The sequence below is a fragment of the Topomyia yanbarensis genome, chromosome 1 (genome assembly GCF_030247195.1).
Source record: "Topomyia yanbarensis strain Yona2022 chromosome 1, ASM3024719v1, whole genome shotgun sequence".
NCBI classification, from domain to species: Eukaryota; Metazoa; Arthropoda; class Insecta; order Diptera; family Culicidae; genus Topomyia; species Topomyia yanbarensis.
Genome location: NC_080670.1, coordinates 184584965 through 184603771, shown reverse-complemented (window position 1 = coordinate 184603771; position 18807 = coordinate 184584965). Strand labels below are relative to the sequence as shown.

General features: G+C 44.0%; 1 protein-coding gene across 16 annotated transcripts in view; it reads right to left on the bottom strand.

The window, feature by feature from the left end:
* Window positions 1-1372: 1372 nt before the first annotated feature.
* LOC131683943 (uncharacterized) overlaps window positions 1373-18807 on the bottom strand; it is a 287688-nt gene continuing 270253 nt past the window's right edge. For 14 of the 16 annotated variants that reach the window (XM_058966412.1, XM_058966448.1, XM_058966465.1 and 11 more), the window contains 2 exons: window positions 18206-18303; window positions 1373-18138 (listed from right to left, as the gene is read on the bottom strand). In XM_058966412.1, the coding sequence (XP_058822395.1) occupies window positions 17730-18138; window positions 18206-18303 (507 nt within the window). In that variant the 3' untranslated portion in view covers window positions 1373-17729. Of the gene's footprint in view, window positions 18139-18205; window positions 18341-18807 lie in introns of all 16 variants that reach the window. The other 2 variants (XR_009304600.1, XR_009304601.1) reach the window with 2 other exon arrangements.

Below are 18807 nucleotides of genomic sequence, written 5' to 3'. Positions count from 1 at the left end.
AGAAGACTTCACTTATGGCATATTCGTTTTTGACAGTGCACTACACCGGTGTAGTCGGTGCTACACTCATTCAAACTTGGGTGTAATCAGTCTATCTCTTTCTTTGCACTACACCGGTGTAGCACCAAGAAAAAACGAAAACGCCATTAGTGAACTTGTGGCGAAGCTTTGAAAAAGTAAAAACACGCATCGAATAGTGCTCGCGGAAACACGGTTTGTTCAGGCGAAAACGCATTTAAAATTACCTTAAAAGTGTTACCCGTGGTACCGGAAAACCTATAATTATTGTGTGTAGTGTTTGTAATTATTAGTAGTAATTATTAGTGGTGTAGTTACGTAAGTTTGCGTCGTTAGCGGCTGAGGCAGCAGCACCTTCAGCATACAACATGTTGATGCGCAGATTGATACACTCCCGCAAGTTGGAGATAAGAAAGCAAATAGAAGTCTAAAAAGCTGGTAAGTTTTCCTATACACTTTTTGTAATTTATATATAAAAATCAAACCTACATCAAATACGATTTATTACTTTCTGCAATATTTTTTTATAATATAATAAAATCCAACTAATACGAATACACTCAGGTTTTTTCACGTGGTTTTTTTTGCGCGGTATTTTTCTACGCGGGTTTTTACGCGGATTTTGAAATTTACGCGGTTTTCATTCACGCGGATTTTTTAATTTACGCGGTATCCATTAAAGAGGTTCCCATTAACGCGGATTCTTAAATTTACACGGTCTTCATTTACGCGGATTTTGGAATTTACGCGGTTTTCATTTACGCAGCCTGCATCCCCCGCGTAAAAAAGACCTGAGTGTATTACATCAAGACAGAGCTGGGGGCTACCCTAGCATAGTTGGTAAACCGATTGCATTGTAATGCAGCTCATCTGGATTCGTTTTAATACCTACAATATAGAAACGTGATCTCAAGTACGATTAAATCAACGCGCGATCCCACGCAATCATTAATCGTTTACCTCTGAAAGCCCCTACCCTTGGTCGTAAAACCCAAAGCCCATGTCTTCAGTTCTAACATCTGAGACATACATCCAAAACTAAGCATCAGATTCGAGGTTCACGCGAACATTCAAGAATCCACGCGAATATGCAATATTCACATGACAAACAAACGCCCACACGATCGACACGGTTAAAGTACAATCGCTCGAATCTTTCGCGATCATCTTCCATCACGATCTCGCAAGCATGAAAACGCCCCGTTGTTTAAGTGAATGTTTTAGTACTTACAAACTTCGAAACGCGTGTCTCAAACGCTAATCTACTGACGCGTGCGTCCGCAGGATCTTGGGACACGACCGGGGACTCTAAACTGATTCAAATTCTTTCGGACTAAAAAAAACAACAGCCAAATTAGTTTTATTTCCTTTTATTTACTCTACCGATTTTCTCCATTGTTAACGGTTGCTTCTCTTAAGTTTAGTGTTGTCATTTTGAACAATCTAATCGATAAAATGAACAGCGTTTGCCTATGCCATGTCTGTTTGTTTTTTGTTTGTTTGTTTTGTTTGTGTCCTTACCACCTTTGTGTTTTACTTCAATGCTATTCTTTATTTCTGTTTGTTGCTGCTTCTTTTATGTGATTGCTAACACCTACCTGTTGGAATGAAAAGTGCACATATTGGTATATTGTATTCTTGAATGTCTCTGTGTTTCAATCTACTATACGTACTGTCCACCATCATTCGTTGCGATTCTCTGTTCCGTTCCGTTCCGTTTAAGACGATGATGGGTACACAATATGGGTGGACAATCAATCGAAACACACAATAAAGTATTGGATTCGTGCGTGGGCACTCGTATCGGCTTCTGACAGTTTTCCTTTTTTTGTTGGTGGTTGAGGTTATGAATAATGAATGTTAAGGTGCAAAAGTTTTTCACTGTAGTTTACCGGGTGCACATCGCTGTTGGTAGTTGGTACGGCCAATGTATATATACGAATATAGTTTTTTTTTAAATCGCAGAATCAAACAGTAATTTAACAATTATGTTTCTCTTTCGATTGGACTCGAAGAAAATGAACAACACACACAAACTTTGGAATCAATTGAACTTTAAAACTTCCCTTACCTTAATGTTTTTTTTCACATCTATGTGTTTTTTTTCTTTCTTCCATTGAACTTTAAATTTCCCATAGAATTGTAAGTAAAATCAACTTCCTTTTTATGAAAAAGGTATTTAATTTGGTTATCACAGAAGTCGTGTGTTTTTCCTTTTTTTTTGACGAACACTATTTGTGTAGCGTCTGTTGTGATTTATTGGTCCACCATTGGGCGAAAGAGGGGTTAGTTACTGGATATTACTTTAAAGCGCGTTCGGACGACGAAAGCATGTCTATGTAGGTGGTGGAAATATGTTTTGTCTAACAAATGTTTCTTCTTTGGTTTAGGAGTTTCATTAAATTTGCGCTAGAGCGGATTGCGTTTTCTTTACTCGACAAGGCAAGCCTGCATGAAGTGGTAGGCGGAATAGTTTTTGGTAGTTTGTTTTCATTTTTTGGTTTCAACAGTTTCGGCGAAGTATATTAACGAGGGGATAGTTCCATAAATGTCGGTATATAAATCCTATGTTGTTTTTTGTGTCATCATCGAATGATGAAAGAAGGCAAGCGATCAACGGAATTAATATTTAGATAAACAGACCCGTATCTTTTAGTAGATTTTTTGTTTTCCATCCAAAGCAGTTATTTTATTTCTGTTTTCACTGGATGATAAATTTCTGTTACACTAGTGTTTAGCTTCAAGTTAAAACCCTGCGTGGTAGTCGAGCAAAAAAGATCTGTACAATTAAATACAACATATGAATATTGATTTGTATGTGCACGCCTTTGACATGTTCTACTGGACTCGGATCTCTTTAAAACTGATATTTGTGACGGAACACAGCACTGGAAGTTGGAGTTAATGATTAGAGTGTTTTGCAGAATTTGAAATAACCCCAAAACTAGAAACAGATTATTTTTTAAAATTCATAGTAAAAATAAGTAAAAAAAGACCAAAACCAACATAACTTAATAACTTCTTTGAAGCTTTTTCATTTCAAATAAAACGCACGGAATGGAAATGTTTGGTAAAATTTTTAGCATCAGTACAACTGAGAAAAAACCGATATACGTAGCGCGGACATAGCGTAGTTGGTTAATCGATTGTCTTCTACGCAGCTCACCTGGGTTCGATTCCCAGTCCTGTACATAAGGTTATACTTTTTTTTAAACAGAAAAAGAGGCGAATTACCCTTATATGGAAACATCTACAATCGAAACAAAAGAAAAGATCTCTTTTATTGGTTAAAGAGTATCCCATTTGAATGTTGACCACGAATACGCGATAAAGCATAAGGTTCAACATCTTGCGATTAACACGAGTTATGTAAGATTATAAAGCAAGTATTTTTTCGTTTACTACCAAGGTACAGTTGGACCACCCGTTCGAAACCCTACCCAGCCCAGTTGCTAGGTATGGTGCAATTGTCGGACTTCAGCGAGTCAACCTCACACGAGTGGAGTTCCGTATCACAACCCAGCGATATCATCGACGAGCCAAGATCTTCCGTAGTACCGGTGGATACACATGGTACCCTTCTAGAGATCAACTGCAACCTACTAACTACAAACACTCCATTCAAGTAGCGTCCTCGATGGCCTTACCCGACGACATCGACGAACTCGTAATGCCCAGCGAGGTGTGGTACACAAGCTCCACCTCGGCCACCGAAACGGACCAGAAGCGGACTGAGCAAGATCATGATGAAGCTCCCTATCCTATTGGCTTACCCTCGCTTTTCAGTGGACTATTATTGGCCTTAGGGGTCTACAACTACTAGTCCCTCAACTTTAATTAATTACCTTGGTTCTCCATGAAACTCACATTCGGAACGGAATTAATTCCAGAACATGGCTGGGTAATTGTCGTTGGAGGCTAGAAGCGGAGATAACATCTTCCATTCCATCTGTCTCGGAATCCGAATCAACATCTCATCGGCGCTGATACAACTCGATATGGAGCTTAGAGCTGGGGCACGAACCATATCCTACCCAGTGATTTCTGCTGCGCCGGTGTGCGCAATATCGGTGCGATAGTGAAAAACATGCTGGAGCAACGGGAAACCCCCATCTTGGACTTCAACGCCTATCATTCGCTGTGGTAATCTGGCAGAAGCGCCAATCGAAAGTCCATGGAAGTCATTAACAACGGATGCTCCACATATGTTCAAGGTCAATACTATTCAGCCCTCTTGAAGGTATGTTTCTGGTCTGCGGATTTTGCTGGAGTCTGTGGGTAGTCGTCGTGTGCTTGCGAGGAGGTAGTCTCGGGCTCTCTCGCACCATCAGACCATGAATACATACCCGACCAACTATTGACCAAACTCGTTCAGCCCACTGATCGCAGCGTTCCTCACACAAGAGGCGTGAAACCCGGTGGTCAGTAAAGCCATCAAAGATCGCCGCACAGCTTTCTGGGTACTGAAAATGACCCTTGCTGATCACCCACGAAGGAACAGAAGGCGAAAACGAGTTTGCAGATCACGAAACATATCTAGGAAAGCCTTTGAAGCTACGAAGACCTAAACTTAAAGCGCGTTTCTTCAAGGGACATCTCCCGATGCTTCGACCGCCGAGCTTTGGACAAGATTGAACGCTCTCACCGGCGATAGGAGACATGTGGGGTTTTTCCTCGTAGTTAAAGAAGTCACTACAGTTGAATTTCAACATACTGCTGAAAAACTCATCAAACACTTCAGCTCACTGTGCTCGTGCACTTTCTTCCCACTAACTATATTTGAACGCTGTAGAACCCTCGAAAGAATATCTGCATCTTTCCCGATGGACTCCAGAGAAGAGTTTCAGAGCATCCTCCAGTGAAGAATTAACAACTACTATTCACGAGAAATCCGCCGGACTGGGTGGCGTTGGCTTCCCAATGCTCCACCGGAGACTAGAAGAATGATTGGACTATTTGAACCGCATCTGGAATAGCCAATCTGTTCTTCTTGGAAAACGGCCCTTGCAAAACTCATACCAAAGAAGGACGACACTTCCCGGACGGCAAGAATCGACATTCCGGTCTGTGAGTGTACTTTCCTGCGTGGAAAAAAATCATGGAGCGGATGGTCAACGAACGGTTTACAACCTACCTCGAAGACAACTTTTATCTTGATCTGCGCCAAATCACCGTTCGTTAGGTTACTTGAGCCCATCCTAGAGTGTTTGGAGAAACCAGTCGACAGACCCTAATAGACAATTAGCAAGGCGACATAATTATAATGGAACGTGCCAAAACCTACAGCACTGTCTACAACGAGGGAGTAAACTGGTTCCGTCAGCTGGTTAGCTAAGAAACTACATCAAGGACGACTCCGACAATCATGTCTTCCAAGTGGGAGTTGATTGTCTGCAGTCTGTTGATTGTCTGTTGGTTCGTGGAAGAAACGAATACCAGGGGGAAGTTCGTCTTTGTCTAGGCGGACGACATCATAGTCGCTGTTGTAGGGACATCGATCGCTGGAGCGAGGATAAACCACCTAGCCGCGATGAGCCGAAGCAGTGGGATCAATATTTTCCCTTTACCCGACAGCCACAAATCCTCGGTATCACGCCGAACAGTTATCTCTCGTTCGTAACACATGTCCAGACAAACGAGACTACGAGAGAAGAAAGCGCCATTATTACCCGGGAACCTGGAACAGGAGAACCTCCTTAAACGTCAGTAGTGAGCTCATCCATAGCAACATCTTTTACGGAATTGATAAAACTGGCCTCAACATAAACGGGCTTATGGTATTCTGGTTGGTATCCTTGCTCCCCACGTACAACGAAACGACTGGACTATTTTTTTTTTGAAGTGCCTCTTCGTGAACTGAGTTACTCACTAGTGTGTCCCGAATCGAGGAGGGCAGGTTATGGTGTCATTGCAAGTCTTCCAACTTAGAAGCAAGTGCTCCACAGTTATTCTTTTGTTGCAAGTCGCGAACATTGAAGTGTCGACGTGGATGATAGTGTGCTATCTTCATATGTTACACCCGAAGGCGGAAAGAATCGGAAAGTTATCGGGATTTGTTCATCTTTTGAGACTTCATTTTACCATCAGAGGATTGCCTCGATAGGTCACTCCTCCAGGAAGTTACAACATGCTTGGAGGCTTTCTCCTTGAATCCCGGCGTTTCCGCGGATTCTGTTGTGGTCGGAAACTCAACATATGGAGGCGCACTAGCTTCTACGTAGAGGTGCTTGGAGTCCTCAGTATTCAACCTTTCAGGAACGGGGCGGAGAAGGACAGTATGGGGACCAAGAATAATCTGAAGTCAGTTCCGAGCCTTGGAGGATCTCTAAGAAATAAGTCCGATTGGAGAAGCCTTCCGAAACAGATCCGATTGGTTTCCTCTAATACCTACCCTGAATCTTCGGTCATATTGAAGGCCTTGGGGCAGTCTAGGCTGCCGAATCCCTTCGAACGACTTCGAATGCGAACTGGCGACGGCCGAGAAGATCTTGTACCTCTTTGGAGGGCATCAGTAATACCATTCCTTTCATTGTCTTCCCGATGCAGGGGAAGAGATTGAAGGGCTTCTAGCGCTAATCCAAGCTGGAGCTATGTAGCATCTAAATCCTTGAATTGGTGGCAAGCCGTAACTCAATAGCCCTTACTACCACATACCAATCGTGATTTATCTTGTTCGCAGTTGCTTAGTGCGGCCACGGCTGCGAAAGGAAACGATTACAGTATCAATTGGCGTTAACGCCAGGTTACGTTGAACCTCTCAGTGGATCGTATCACTTCCCTGCTATGCCAGTCTGTCCCTAACTCTACCGAATGAACATGCTTGTCGCTTCTGCCACTACCCTTGTCTAATTACGTGACCCTTCCAGCACCATTAAAAAAGCGTGGACTGAATCGTTTCCCTTATCGTTACACCTGGAGATCACCGCTACAGACGGAATCACAAATCGACCACGTCCTGATCGATGGACGGCACTTCTCCGACATTATCGACGTCAGGACCTATCGTCAGGACCTATCGTGACCACTACCTGGTGATGGTTAAATTGCGCCCAAAACTATCCGTCATTAATCATTTACGGTACCGACGGCCGCCTCGATCTACGATCTGGAGCGACTGAAGCAACCAGATGTCGCCACTGCATACGCACAGCACCTCGAGGCAGCGTTGCCGGACGAGGGAGAGCTCTCTCGTGGCCCCTCTAGAGGACTGCTGGAGAACAGCAAAATCGTAGCTGAGGACATTGTCGGGTACGAGGAACGGAGACGATGGAACGATTAGTTCGACGAGGAGTGCAGAGCGGTTTTGAAAAAGAAGAATGCAGCGCGAGCGGTCATACTGCAGCATGGAACCCGGCAGAATGTGGAACGATACAAACAGAAGCGGAGGCAGCAGACACGCCTCTTCCGGGAGAAAAAAAACGCCGACTGGAAGAAGCGAAATGCGATGAAATGGAACTGCTGTGTCGTTCTCAAGATACACGGAAGTTCTACCAGAAGTTAAACGTATCCCGGAAAGGCTTCGTGCCGCAAGCCGAAATATGTAGGGATAAGGACGGGAGCCTGCTGACGGACAACCGTGAGGTGATCGAAAGGTGGAAGCAGAACGGCGAGGAGAATGTAGGTACAGATAACCAAGGCAACGGATGATTTGACTACGTCAGTGCAGTTGAGGGCGGGAATGAACCAACTCCCACGTTGAGGGAAGTTAAGGATGCCATCCAACAGCTCAAGAACAACAAAGCAGCTGGCAAAGATGGTACCGCAGCAGAACTCATCAACTTGGGCCCGGAAAAGATGGCCACTTGTCTGCACCGGTTAGTAGTCAGGATCTGGGAAACCGAACAACTACCGGAGGAGTGGAAAGAAGGGGTGATCTGCCCAATCAAAAGAAAGGCGACCATTTGGAGTGTGAGAACTTCCGAGCGATCACCATTTTGAATGCCGCCTACAAATTGCTATCCCAGATCATCTTCCGTCGTATATCACCTAAAGTAACGGAGTTCGTGGGAAATTATCAAGCCGGCTTCCTCGATGGCCGGTCGACAACGGACCAGATCTTCACCGTACGGCAAACCCTCCAGAAATGCCGTGAATACCAGGTCCCAACGCAGCACCTGTTCATCGACTGCAAGGTGGCATACGACAGTATCGACCGCGTAGAGCTATGGAAAATCATGGACGAAAACAGCTTTCCAGGGAAGCTGACTCGACTGATCAAAGCAACGATGGACAGTGTACAAAACAGCGTAAGGGTTTCGGGTGAACTTTCCAGTTCATTCGAATCTCGACGGGGACTGAGACAAGCTGATGGACTCTCGTGTCTACTATTCAACAGCGCTCTGGAAGGTGTGATGCGACGAGCCGGGCTCAACAGCCGGGGCACGATCTTCACGAAATCCGGCCAATATTTATGCTTCGCTGACGACATGGACATTATCGCCCGAACATTTGGAACGGTGGTAGACCTGTACACCCGCCTGAAACGCGAAGCAGCGAAGGTCGGACTGGTGGTAAATGCGTCCAAAACAAAGTATATGCTGGTAGGCGGAACCGAAAACGACAGGATCTGGCTAGGAAACAGCGTTACGATCGACGGGGATACCTTCGAGGTAGTGGAGGATTTTGTCTACCTAGGACGATTGACAATAACGTGAGCCGTGAAATCCGAAGACGCATCAGTGGAAGTCGGGCCTACTATGGGCTCCAGAAGAAACTGCGGTCAAGAAAGATTCACCCCCGCACCAAATGCACCATGTACAAAACGCTTATTAGATCGGTGGTTCTCTACGGGCACGAGACTTGGACCATGCTCGAGGAGGACCTGCAAGCGCTAGGAGTTTTCGAGCGACGAGTGCTAAGGACAATCGTCGGCGGTGTGCAGGAAAACAGTGTGTGGCGGCGAAGGATGAACCACGAGCTTGCTGCACTCTATGGCGAACCCAGTGGCCAAAGCTGGAAGGATACGGTGGGCAGGGCATGTTGCAAGAATGCCGGACAACAATTCTGCAAAGATGGTGTTCGCTAATGATCCGGTTGGTACAAGAAGGCGAGGAGCGCAGAGAACACGATGGGCGGACCAGGTGGAACGTGATTTGGCGAGTGTTGGGCGTAACCGACGTTGGAGAGCTGCAGCTACAAATCGAGTATTGTGGAGGCAAATTGTTGATTCAGTGTTATCATAAGAATTGATGTTGAACTAAATAAATGAATGAATCGTTTCCAAGTTTGAACCAGGTAGGGTAGGTTATGGTATCGGTACAGGTCGTCGAAGTCCCGGCAGTTTAGGAACAATTGCTCCACTGTCCCTCTTGTATTGCAAGGTGAGGCAACAGTGCTTGTTCTATACGGTTATCGCGGTTAGTCCAGCTTTCGAAATCTTTTATCTTCAGAAAGTAGCCTCGATAGTACCTTCGGTGAGTGGCAAAGTGCTAGAACGCTTTCTCTTTGAATGTTCTGATGATGGCGGATGCCGACCAAGAATAGTGTGATTGTCGGCACCGAGTCTTCACCTTAGTTTCCGTGAACATCCTATTAATGCAGCTGGTGGAGCACCTCCTCACACCATACAATGTTGTAGGCCCTGGCGAGACCTAGGACAGAGATGTCCGCATACAAGTGTTTCGCTATGGAACCATTTACTATTTTGCCGAAGCAGCCCAGCATAATACCTGTGCCCAGTCCCTTCCGGAATGCAAAACAGCGATCGATGAAGATCATCTGGTGTGTACTATTCTTTCCATGGTCGTCCTGATGCAGGGAAGCAGGCTGATGGGTCTGAAGTTATTCGGGTTCCTGGTTCCCTTGGGATGGAAATCGTGTGTACGATTCTTCAGTTGTCTGAAATACGATCTACCTCCCCAGATCCTGTAGGCTAACCTTGTGAGCATATCTACTGCGGTCATATTAAAAAATTTGCTCGCATACACCTCGCTTTATACACGGATCCTATTGAAGTTTCCCGCCCAGTCCTACTAACCTATGCAAGGTTTTTAGGTAGATTTCGAGGAAGTCTGGAATGTTGGTTCTTCAGAGATGCACCGTTTCGTAGCTAGACCCGAAATGCAGTCATTTGGTAGTTTCCTACAACTTCCGGATCCATACCTGGACCCAAGATATCGGCGTTGTACAGAGTGAAGTAACCGCGGAGCTGATTAATCAACTCCTGATTTGAGTCGGTAACCGCCCCTGTGTGATAGTGGAAGTTCACTGCTGGAACCAGTCGGTTAGGAACCCATTCACAGAAACTACAACCTATAAATGATCACATTTACCGCCGATTTGAATGCCCGAAACCCCCCGCAGCTTCAGCGGAAGAGATGTTACTTGTGAAAAACAAAAACCAATTTAATTTGAACTCGTACGTAATCCACCAATGACAGGCCCCTAAGAAGAGGGAATCGGTGGATCGTAGAACCTCTCCAGTATCTTGTCTGGATCTTATGAATGGCCCGCAGTTCGGTGGTTTGATGGTTTGATGTCAACACACCCGTGGTCTCCCTCAGCAATGTAGTAGTACAGAGCTTCGGGTCATCGAGGCACCGATGAACGGGAAGTTACACTCCAACCGGAATCGCCCGACCGATCTTGACACTCGACAAGTTAGTCTGCTGCAGAGAGATAAAGGAGACCAGCGGACGCGCCTGGAGTAGACTGGACCGCCGGCGAATAGACTGAGCGCATGCATCGCCGACGATAGATCGGCCTCCAGCCGGAATCGCTGGTTCGACGACGGCATCCATCTGGTCACATGCAAATTATCATGCCGTGCAGGACTGATATGGCGGTTATGAGACCAGCGTACTAGCACGACCAGCATTTCAAATGGAATCCGGAGGATCAGGCAAACGTCGGACTCCTTGGTGAATGTTAGAGGAGTAGGGTTATCTTTTCTGATCAGTCTCTCACTCTGATACACGATGGAAGAAATCGGTACTATAATCTAACTACTGAACGTGTGCTGGGTCGACGTAAAAGCTGTCACACACATTGGAGAGTCGACGTTGGTAATGGTGTGTATATGGATCATAACCTTTGGTCCCATTCGGAGGCGGAAGAGCGCTCCTTGTTTCAAACGAGTCAATCCCTTCTTTCGGAACGTCCTTTTACCTTCAGAGTGTAGCCTTGATAGGCCCTTCAGTGAGTGACAAAGTGCTCGGAGGCTTTCTCCTGATCACCCTGATACTGTCGGATGGCGATCAAAAATAGTTATACTATCAGCACCTAACATTCGGGAATCTCGTTAACTGCTAACACTGAATCTTCGGTCACTAAGCAGCCGATGTTTCCGCAAACAGGCCATTGGTGGAGCTGACGAAGCATCCCCTCACGCCATATTATGTTATAGGCTACGACCTAGATACGTCCGACTGCAAGTCGGTGGCTGTAGCATGTGCCGAATCCCTTCCGGAATGTGTACTTGCGATGGTCGAGAATCAAGCGTTTGTTTTATATTCAAGCCACCTTGCGATGCAAGATTATTGGAAGTTATTCAGGCTCATGGTTCCTCGGATACTTCCCCAGTTGAAGTGGTTGGCTCATTGACTAATCATGGGTTTTACAAACGTTTCTTTACTACGGAATTCTTAAGCTGTAGACTCTTGGGCACTTGAGTCCTGTCGCTCTTATACTCTTGGAATCTCAAATCCTTGATTTCTCAAACTCTCTGGCTGTTTGACTCTTATAGTCTTGTATTTCTAGACCTTTTGATACTTGGTCACTTGCACTCTCGAATTCTCAAGCTCTTTCGGCCTTGGATACTTGGAATTTCCACTACGAGACTCTTGGAACACTAGACTCAGGGGAACTCTTGATTTCACGATTTCTAAAACCCGCGGATTCTAGAGCGCTTGGACTCTCGGATTTGCAAACTTATTGTTTCCTAGATTATTCTACTCTTCAACTATCGACTATCGAAATCTAGAACTCTAACTCTCTTGGATTGTTTAAGTCTAGGACTCACTCTAGGTCTTTGGGGCTTGGGTTTCCAGTTCCCTTGAAAAAATTAGACTCTTGGTCTGTTAGAAACTTCAAAAGTTTCAAACTCTTTGTTTCGTGATCTCTTGAACTGTTACATCTTACGATATGCTACTTGACTTTTGAATTATTCAACTATCGAACACTTGAACCCTCAGAATTTTGGTCTCTTGGCCTCTAGAATTCACGAACTCTAGGACTCGTGGACTTGTAACTCTTGTCCCCTTGTCTCTTGGACTCTAGCACTTTTTGACTGTTTGAGTCCACAGCGCATGAACTCCTTTTCTGTTGGATTCTTGAAATTAGTGACTCTCCAACTCTTGAATTATTGGACGTGCTGCACTCAACGCAGTGGCTAGTTCCACGCCGGCAAAAGGTCTGTTCTAATACTGGTTCGTATATGGCGTGAATGTGATAGAGGAGGTTTTTACGTTTTGAAAAAGTGGAAGACAGGATTCCTCAAAGAGAAGAGTTTCCGATTTAATTTATTGTTAGGCATTTTGTGACTAAGGGCATCCAACCTTCTTCACAGTTCTGCTATTGATGAATCGAAGCTGATGTTGTCTAGGAAGACAGTCCAGCTGGTTTCTGTGGCTTTTTCGATGGTTTTCACTGCGAAAATCTGCCGATCTCTAATCCCATCGATGATGATCAAGGGTTCTTTAAGAGCTCGAAGTGTTTTTATCGTTCTTTAATTGCCTTCGCTACACCTAGTTTGGAGGTTCTGCACTGGTTTGGTGGATGTAGGGGTTTGCAGCATGGTTACTGACCTCCACAAGCTCAAAGGAGATCAAAAACGTTGTTTTCGTAAAAGGATCAATGGTCGATGGTGGTATCGAATTATGTGAGACTTCATTAGGTAATGTGATCACTGTTTCCAGCGTCGGATAGCATCGAGCAAGCTGTAGACTGGCGTCTAAGAATCGCATGTGGTACTCGTTCCGTCTATTCGGTGTACAACACCTTTATATTAAAGGGCGAACACGAAATTATTGCGACACATCCAACAGGGCATAACTTTTTTACCATTGGGTAAAAATCAACCAAATTTTGCACACTTTCTCATTGATGTGTATTGTTTACATGCTGTCAAACTCGAAGTCGTGTTTTTCGATTCAACGAAAATGGAGGTGAACCAACGCGAGTCGAGAGAACAAATTCTTTCCAAACACCTGGAATTTCCTGACCTGTCGCACCGGCAGTTGGGAAAAATGTTGAACATTCACCATTCAACCGTCTCCAGAGTGTTGAAGCGGTTCCAGGAGCGGTTGACGTTGGACCACGGCAAAGGAGCTGGAAGAAAACCGGGACCGGAGAACAAAAAGACGGAGGGAAAGGTGAAGCGGATGATTAAAGCAAATCCCAACGTCTCAAGCCGTGATTTGACTAAAAAGATCGGCATGTCGCAGAGCTACGTCCAGAATGCAAAGAAGAGAGCTGGACTACATACATACAAGGTGCAGAACTTCCCAAACCGCGATGAGCGACAACAATCGACGGCTAAAACTCGGACACGGAAGCTCTACGAGAAGATGCTGACAAAATATGGCCGCTGTGTGATGGACGACGAAACGTATATAAAAACCGATTTTAAGCAAATTCCGGGGTTGGAGTTTTTCACCGGCAAGAGCAAGTTCTATGTGGACGGCAAATTTAAGAAGAAGAAAATGTCGAAGGTCGCCTCCAAATATCTCATTTGGCAGGCCTTCTGCTCTTGCGGACTGAGGAGTGAGCCTTTCGTGACAAAGGACACAGTAAATGGCGAGATCTACAAATCTGAGTGCCTCGAGAAGCGCCTTTTGCCGTTCTTGCAGCAGCACGACGAAGCTCCGCTATTTTGGCCAGATTTGGCATCATGCCACTATTCTAAAAGTGTCCTGGAGTGGTATGAGGCCAATTCTGTCCATTTTGTTCCAAAGGACATGAATCCGCCAAACTGTCCGGAGCTGCACCCGTTGGAGCAGTACTGGGCAATGATGAAGCGGGAACTTCGGAAGAGCAAGAAGACAGTCAAAGACGAGAAGGACATGTTAAGAAAATGGAAAAAAACTGAGAAACTGGTACCGGATGAAACTGTAAAGACTTTGATGAAGGGCATCAAGCGAAAATGCGTTCAATTTTACACTCAAGGCTCCATCGATTAACTTTTGATTTTTGAAGTAAATTTATGTATAAAACTGCCATACAATTTTGGTTTGATTTTAAACATTATAAGAAAATTGGCATGACATTTTCGGTGTCGCAATAATTTCGTGTTCGCCCTTTACAATACACGAAATAAAATTTAGCCTTTTGAATCTTTGTTTTTAAGAGATTCCAGGGCTTTGATTGTAGCATCGACATAACAGTAGTATCAGGTACGGAGGAAAGAGGGTGAACAGCGATGTCCAGACAACATGCTCGATGTCGTAATAACCATCTCCACAAGCGCAGAGCCTGCTCACCACAAGTTCAATACGCTGAAGATGACGATCCAACGTATAATGATCTGACACGATCCGGAACATCACACGAATGAAATTAACCAAGCCTTTATCGACTCCGATTTCAGTTGCAATTTAGGAGGATTCAGTAGTTGTGGCATCGATGATCGATAATGCGAGGCCGTTTTGTCTTCTTTTGTGAATAAAGGTATTGGACCCTTCTCCACAGACTCGCGGTTGATGCCGTCCAGGAAGATAGTCCAATTATTATCCAATTTTTCCCGGTGAAAATCTTCCGATCTCTGATCCCATCGAGGGTAGTCAAGAGGAATGTGTTTAAAAATTCGGTAAGCTTTTGATTGTTTGTTAATTGCCTTCGTAGGTTCTATCAAGCTTTGCCGCAACATGCCTAACCGGTTCAATGCGTTAGCATAACGGAGCCATGGAACTTTCGTGCTTTTACCAAATGTAGAAATAAAAAAATAACACAAAGCTACTGCCTGTCCTTCGGGTCTTCATGACGCAGCTTACCGCTACGTGTTGAGTTCCTTTTCCTTGGTAGTGATTCATTAGCTGCGTTGTCCTCTGCAACTTGGGGCTCAGCCCGTCTGCCTTCTATCGCGTTGTCTTTTGCGATCATGTCGTCATGAATACTACTTGCATATTGTTCATCGTCGGAGGTTCAAATTTGGTTCCTGTTCTTACGGGTCGTTGTTGTAAATCCGTCTTCAGCGGCAGTTGTTTCTTTTCTTGGTGGTGTTGGTTTGGAGGTATTTGACGTAATCGTTGTTACTACGCTTTCGGTTATGGCAGTTGGTTTACTGATACTGGTCGCGATCGTTATTGATTTAGTGCTTGTTACTTCCCGATCAAAAGTCGTTGGTTTGTCAACCGGTTGTGATATACGACGACTGTGTATCAAGGTAGCCAAAATTTTGCAGATTTATGGCATTTTCATGAAAATTTCAGGCTCTCACAAAATTTTGAAAATATTTCGAGTTTTAGATTTCACACACATTTTTGCTTTTTTTTAGGCGTCACAGATGGTAAAAAGATGCGGCATACCTGCTGTATATCGGTCTTGCTCGTAACAGGTGGGATTTCACAGAATTGGTACGTAAGAATCTGTCCTAGATGGGTGGCCAATGTTTGTGGACGATATGTAACAACTTGGATAACTTTGCATTGAATAATAAGGTAAGTGATAGGTTTTACCGGACGCATTCTCGCTACACGCACACCATTGAGGAGACCTAAGAAGAAGTTCCTCCAATTATCTTCCTTTACAGTATCCACTTCACCGTATTTTGACATGATTTGTGTGATAATGCTAGCATTAGTACGTGGTGGAAGGTCATGTAGCTTTACTTCATTGGTGTCATCGCCACTGGACGACGTGGTTCAAGTTGTTCTGCGAAGCAAATGATTCTGCTTGGATCAATGTTTTGAACATAATCAGTGCCTCATGACGTAAATGGTGGAATTGCATAGTACTAATTTCTGCTATGTTAAGCCGTCCTTCAACAATTGCTCCACTTCGTGAATCGATGGTTTTGCGAGAATCCTATGTAGCAGCAATCGGAGGATGAGAGTCCGGTCGCCCATACAGTGTGTTCCGGATCTGAATGACATACGAACAGACAACAGACCCAGCATCGTCGAATAAAGCGCCGCACACGGTAGAGTTGCCGCTGTGGGGTTCCTCTCCGGCACAGGATTGATACGAAAATTTTTACAAAAAAATAGAATTTAATGCGTTTTATTTGAAATTTTATAAAAACCTTCAAATGACCCCTTTATATGGATAGATATAAAATGAGAAGGATTTCTCCTCTTGATATTTCTATTTATTTTCAGTACTTCACAAAAACTCCATGGAATAAGAATAATCTGAACGGAATGGTGAACTTACAAAACAAAACTGTGTTGTCAATGTGTTGATTTTTATAGCAGAAGCTAATAAGTAACTAAGCGTTTGTGTACCGCTTAAAATGTTCTCTTTTCTAAACAAACGCGTTTGTGACTAACATTGACAGCATCACCAATAACAAAAAAAAAACAAAATATTAACTATGAACTAAAATGAGCTGTGTTACATAGCGTTACTTTTTGAGTCCCAACTAAACCGGAATGACATTTGCTGAGCACTTCACTGTTGCTGATTTCCTAAAGAACAGCTGATCAAAAGTAAACAAAAACGCAGCAAGTGTTATTCTGGTCGAAATGGGGCTCAGGAAAATAACGCTAAGTAACACTTTGTTAATTGATTCGGTTAGCTGCAAGAAGAGCAAAAATAACATAACCTAATCTATCCTAGTACGACAACTACTCATCGCTTTGCGGATTGGAAAAAAACACTCACCTTTTAGAAAATCAGTCTCAGCTCATCTACCAATGTACACATCCTTTTTCGATTGTTTTTTTTTTATTTCTGTAGTGCTGGGTTCTAGAATCGAGAGTGCAAGCTTCTTCCTAACGAATTGCTAACAATATTTCATACAAGTTTTTTCTTTGTCGATTGCCACAAACTTATAATAGGGTCCATTGTGGCACCAAATTGCCACAATCTTATAATAGGGTTGCAATTCTTTTAACAATTCAATGTATTCCAAGGTGCAAGGTTTGAGTCAACACCAAATAAAAAAGAATCTGAAGCATTTACATTTCTGCTACACCGTACTTTTCCGGGCGGGCTTATCCTTAGGGTGGTGCTTCGCGAAAATTTGCGTCTAAACTAAACTGAACACATTCAAATGTTGCAGATCGAACCTGGACATCAGTGTATCTGTAATACCCAAGCATACGTGGGTGTGTCGAGTTCCTAAGATTAAACCGTGAGTTTGTTTCAAGTGTAAAAAGGAATCCAAAACACTCAGCTTCACCGGAAAAAAACAACGTCTCAACATTTTCTTTTTATATTATTTTTGTTGCCTTCAATTTGCTGGATTTTAGAAAAAGTATTGCTGTAGAGTTTGCTTGTTTGCTTGCTTTTTTTAACTTTTGATTAGTGACGACTACTCTTCTCTTTGGATGTTTTTTCTTCATTCAAGCTCAAAAAAGGCTAGAACGGTCAGCATTTCAAGGTAATATAGTGAGTACCTATTTACACCTTACAGCTAAAAGTTATGTCGTTTACTTTTCTACATTTTGTGCTTTGAATGTTCGAGAACCGAAAACATGCACAACACATCCTGATTTAACTATTTTCGGTTTTTTTTTCTATTGCAAACTGTTCTTGTTGGAAGATGGTTAACGTGTTGAACGTAAGGAGCTTCATTACTTTATGTTTAAGGTTGAGTTTGAACTATTTACACTTCAATCGCTATTTACATCACCGCTGCCGAGCAGTCGGTGTTCCCGTTCCCGTTCCAGCCAGGGCTGCTGTTGTTCGTTGTACCCTCCGCCACGGCTGTTGGCAACCCGCTTCTGGCGGGACATTTTGAAATTTTGGCGAGACTTGACGGAGCCGACAGCACTGGACGGAGCCAACAGCTGCTGGAAGGGTGTTGTTCGTTCGCTGGGTGGTTCCACCACTACGATCGGATCCGTTGCCGTCGACTTCGGTCGACTACCGCTGGCCACCACCATTGCTGGGGAGTGGTTGAGATTTTTAAGCAGCGGTGAAGTGACGCGTGGGGAGTCCCGAGAGGACGAACCATCCTCGTCCGAGATCACCATCTGGCGGTCCTTTCGTTGGATTGATCGTTCCAGCCTTCGGAGGAACCTGCGAATGGACGAAATGGGGTCAGTTTGGTTTTCTATGGTTTTGGGAGATGATCGCGGACAGGTACCGTATCTGGTTTCCGATGGCCTTCAGACGTCCGATTTTACTCTTCGGCTTGTTCATTTCTTCGACTGTTACAGTGGGCAGAATTTGACTAGATACATCCTAAATGTGGGCAAGGGAAGAAGAAAACGTGATACATCTTTTGAATACAAATCCAAGTGCCTTTTTTACATTTAGCTCTAGTTAGGAAGCTTTCTCCTTCGCACAACAACTGAAGCATCTTTGGTTGGATCTTTTCACGCTCTTCAACATATAGATGATTCAATCGGTCGATGGGTTATTTATTTACACTAGCATCATCAGCAGCAGCAGCATTACGGTGGTTCAGTGATGAATGAATGAAATGTTGTGAGATGAGATGGGTAACTGTAAAACGAAAACGGTTCCAGGGCTTCAGACTGTATTAAATGTTTCGACCAAGTCAACTATTATCAAACGTTATGGAAAAATGGTGGACACTTGAAACGGTAACAAAGTGTGAACGAATAGTTCATTACTAAATTTGTATTTAATTCAGTTTAATCTGGCGTGAAAATTTAAAAAAGGTGGCATTTTTCATTTTACATGGTCGAAAAGGTGAATAAAGTAACTTAATTCTCTTGTTGG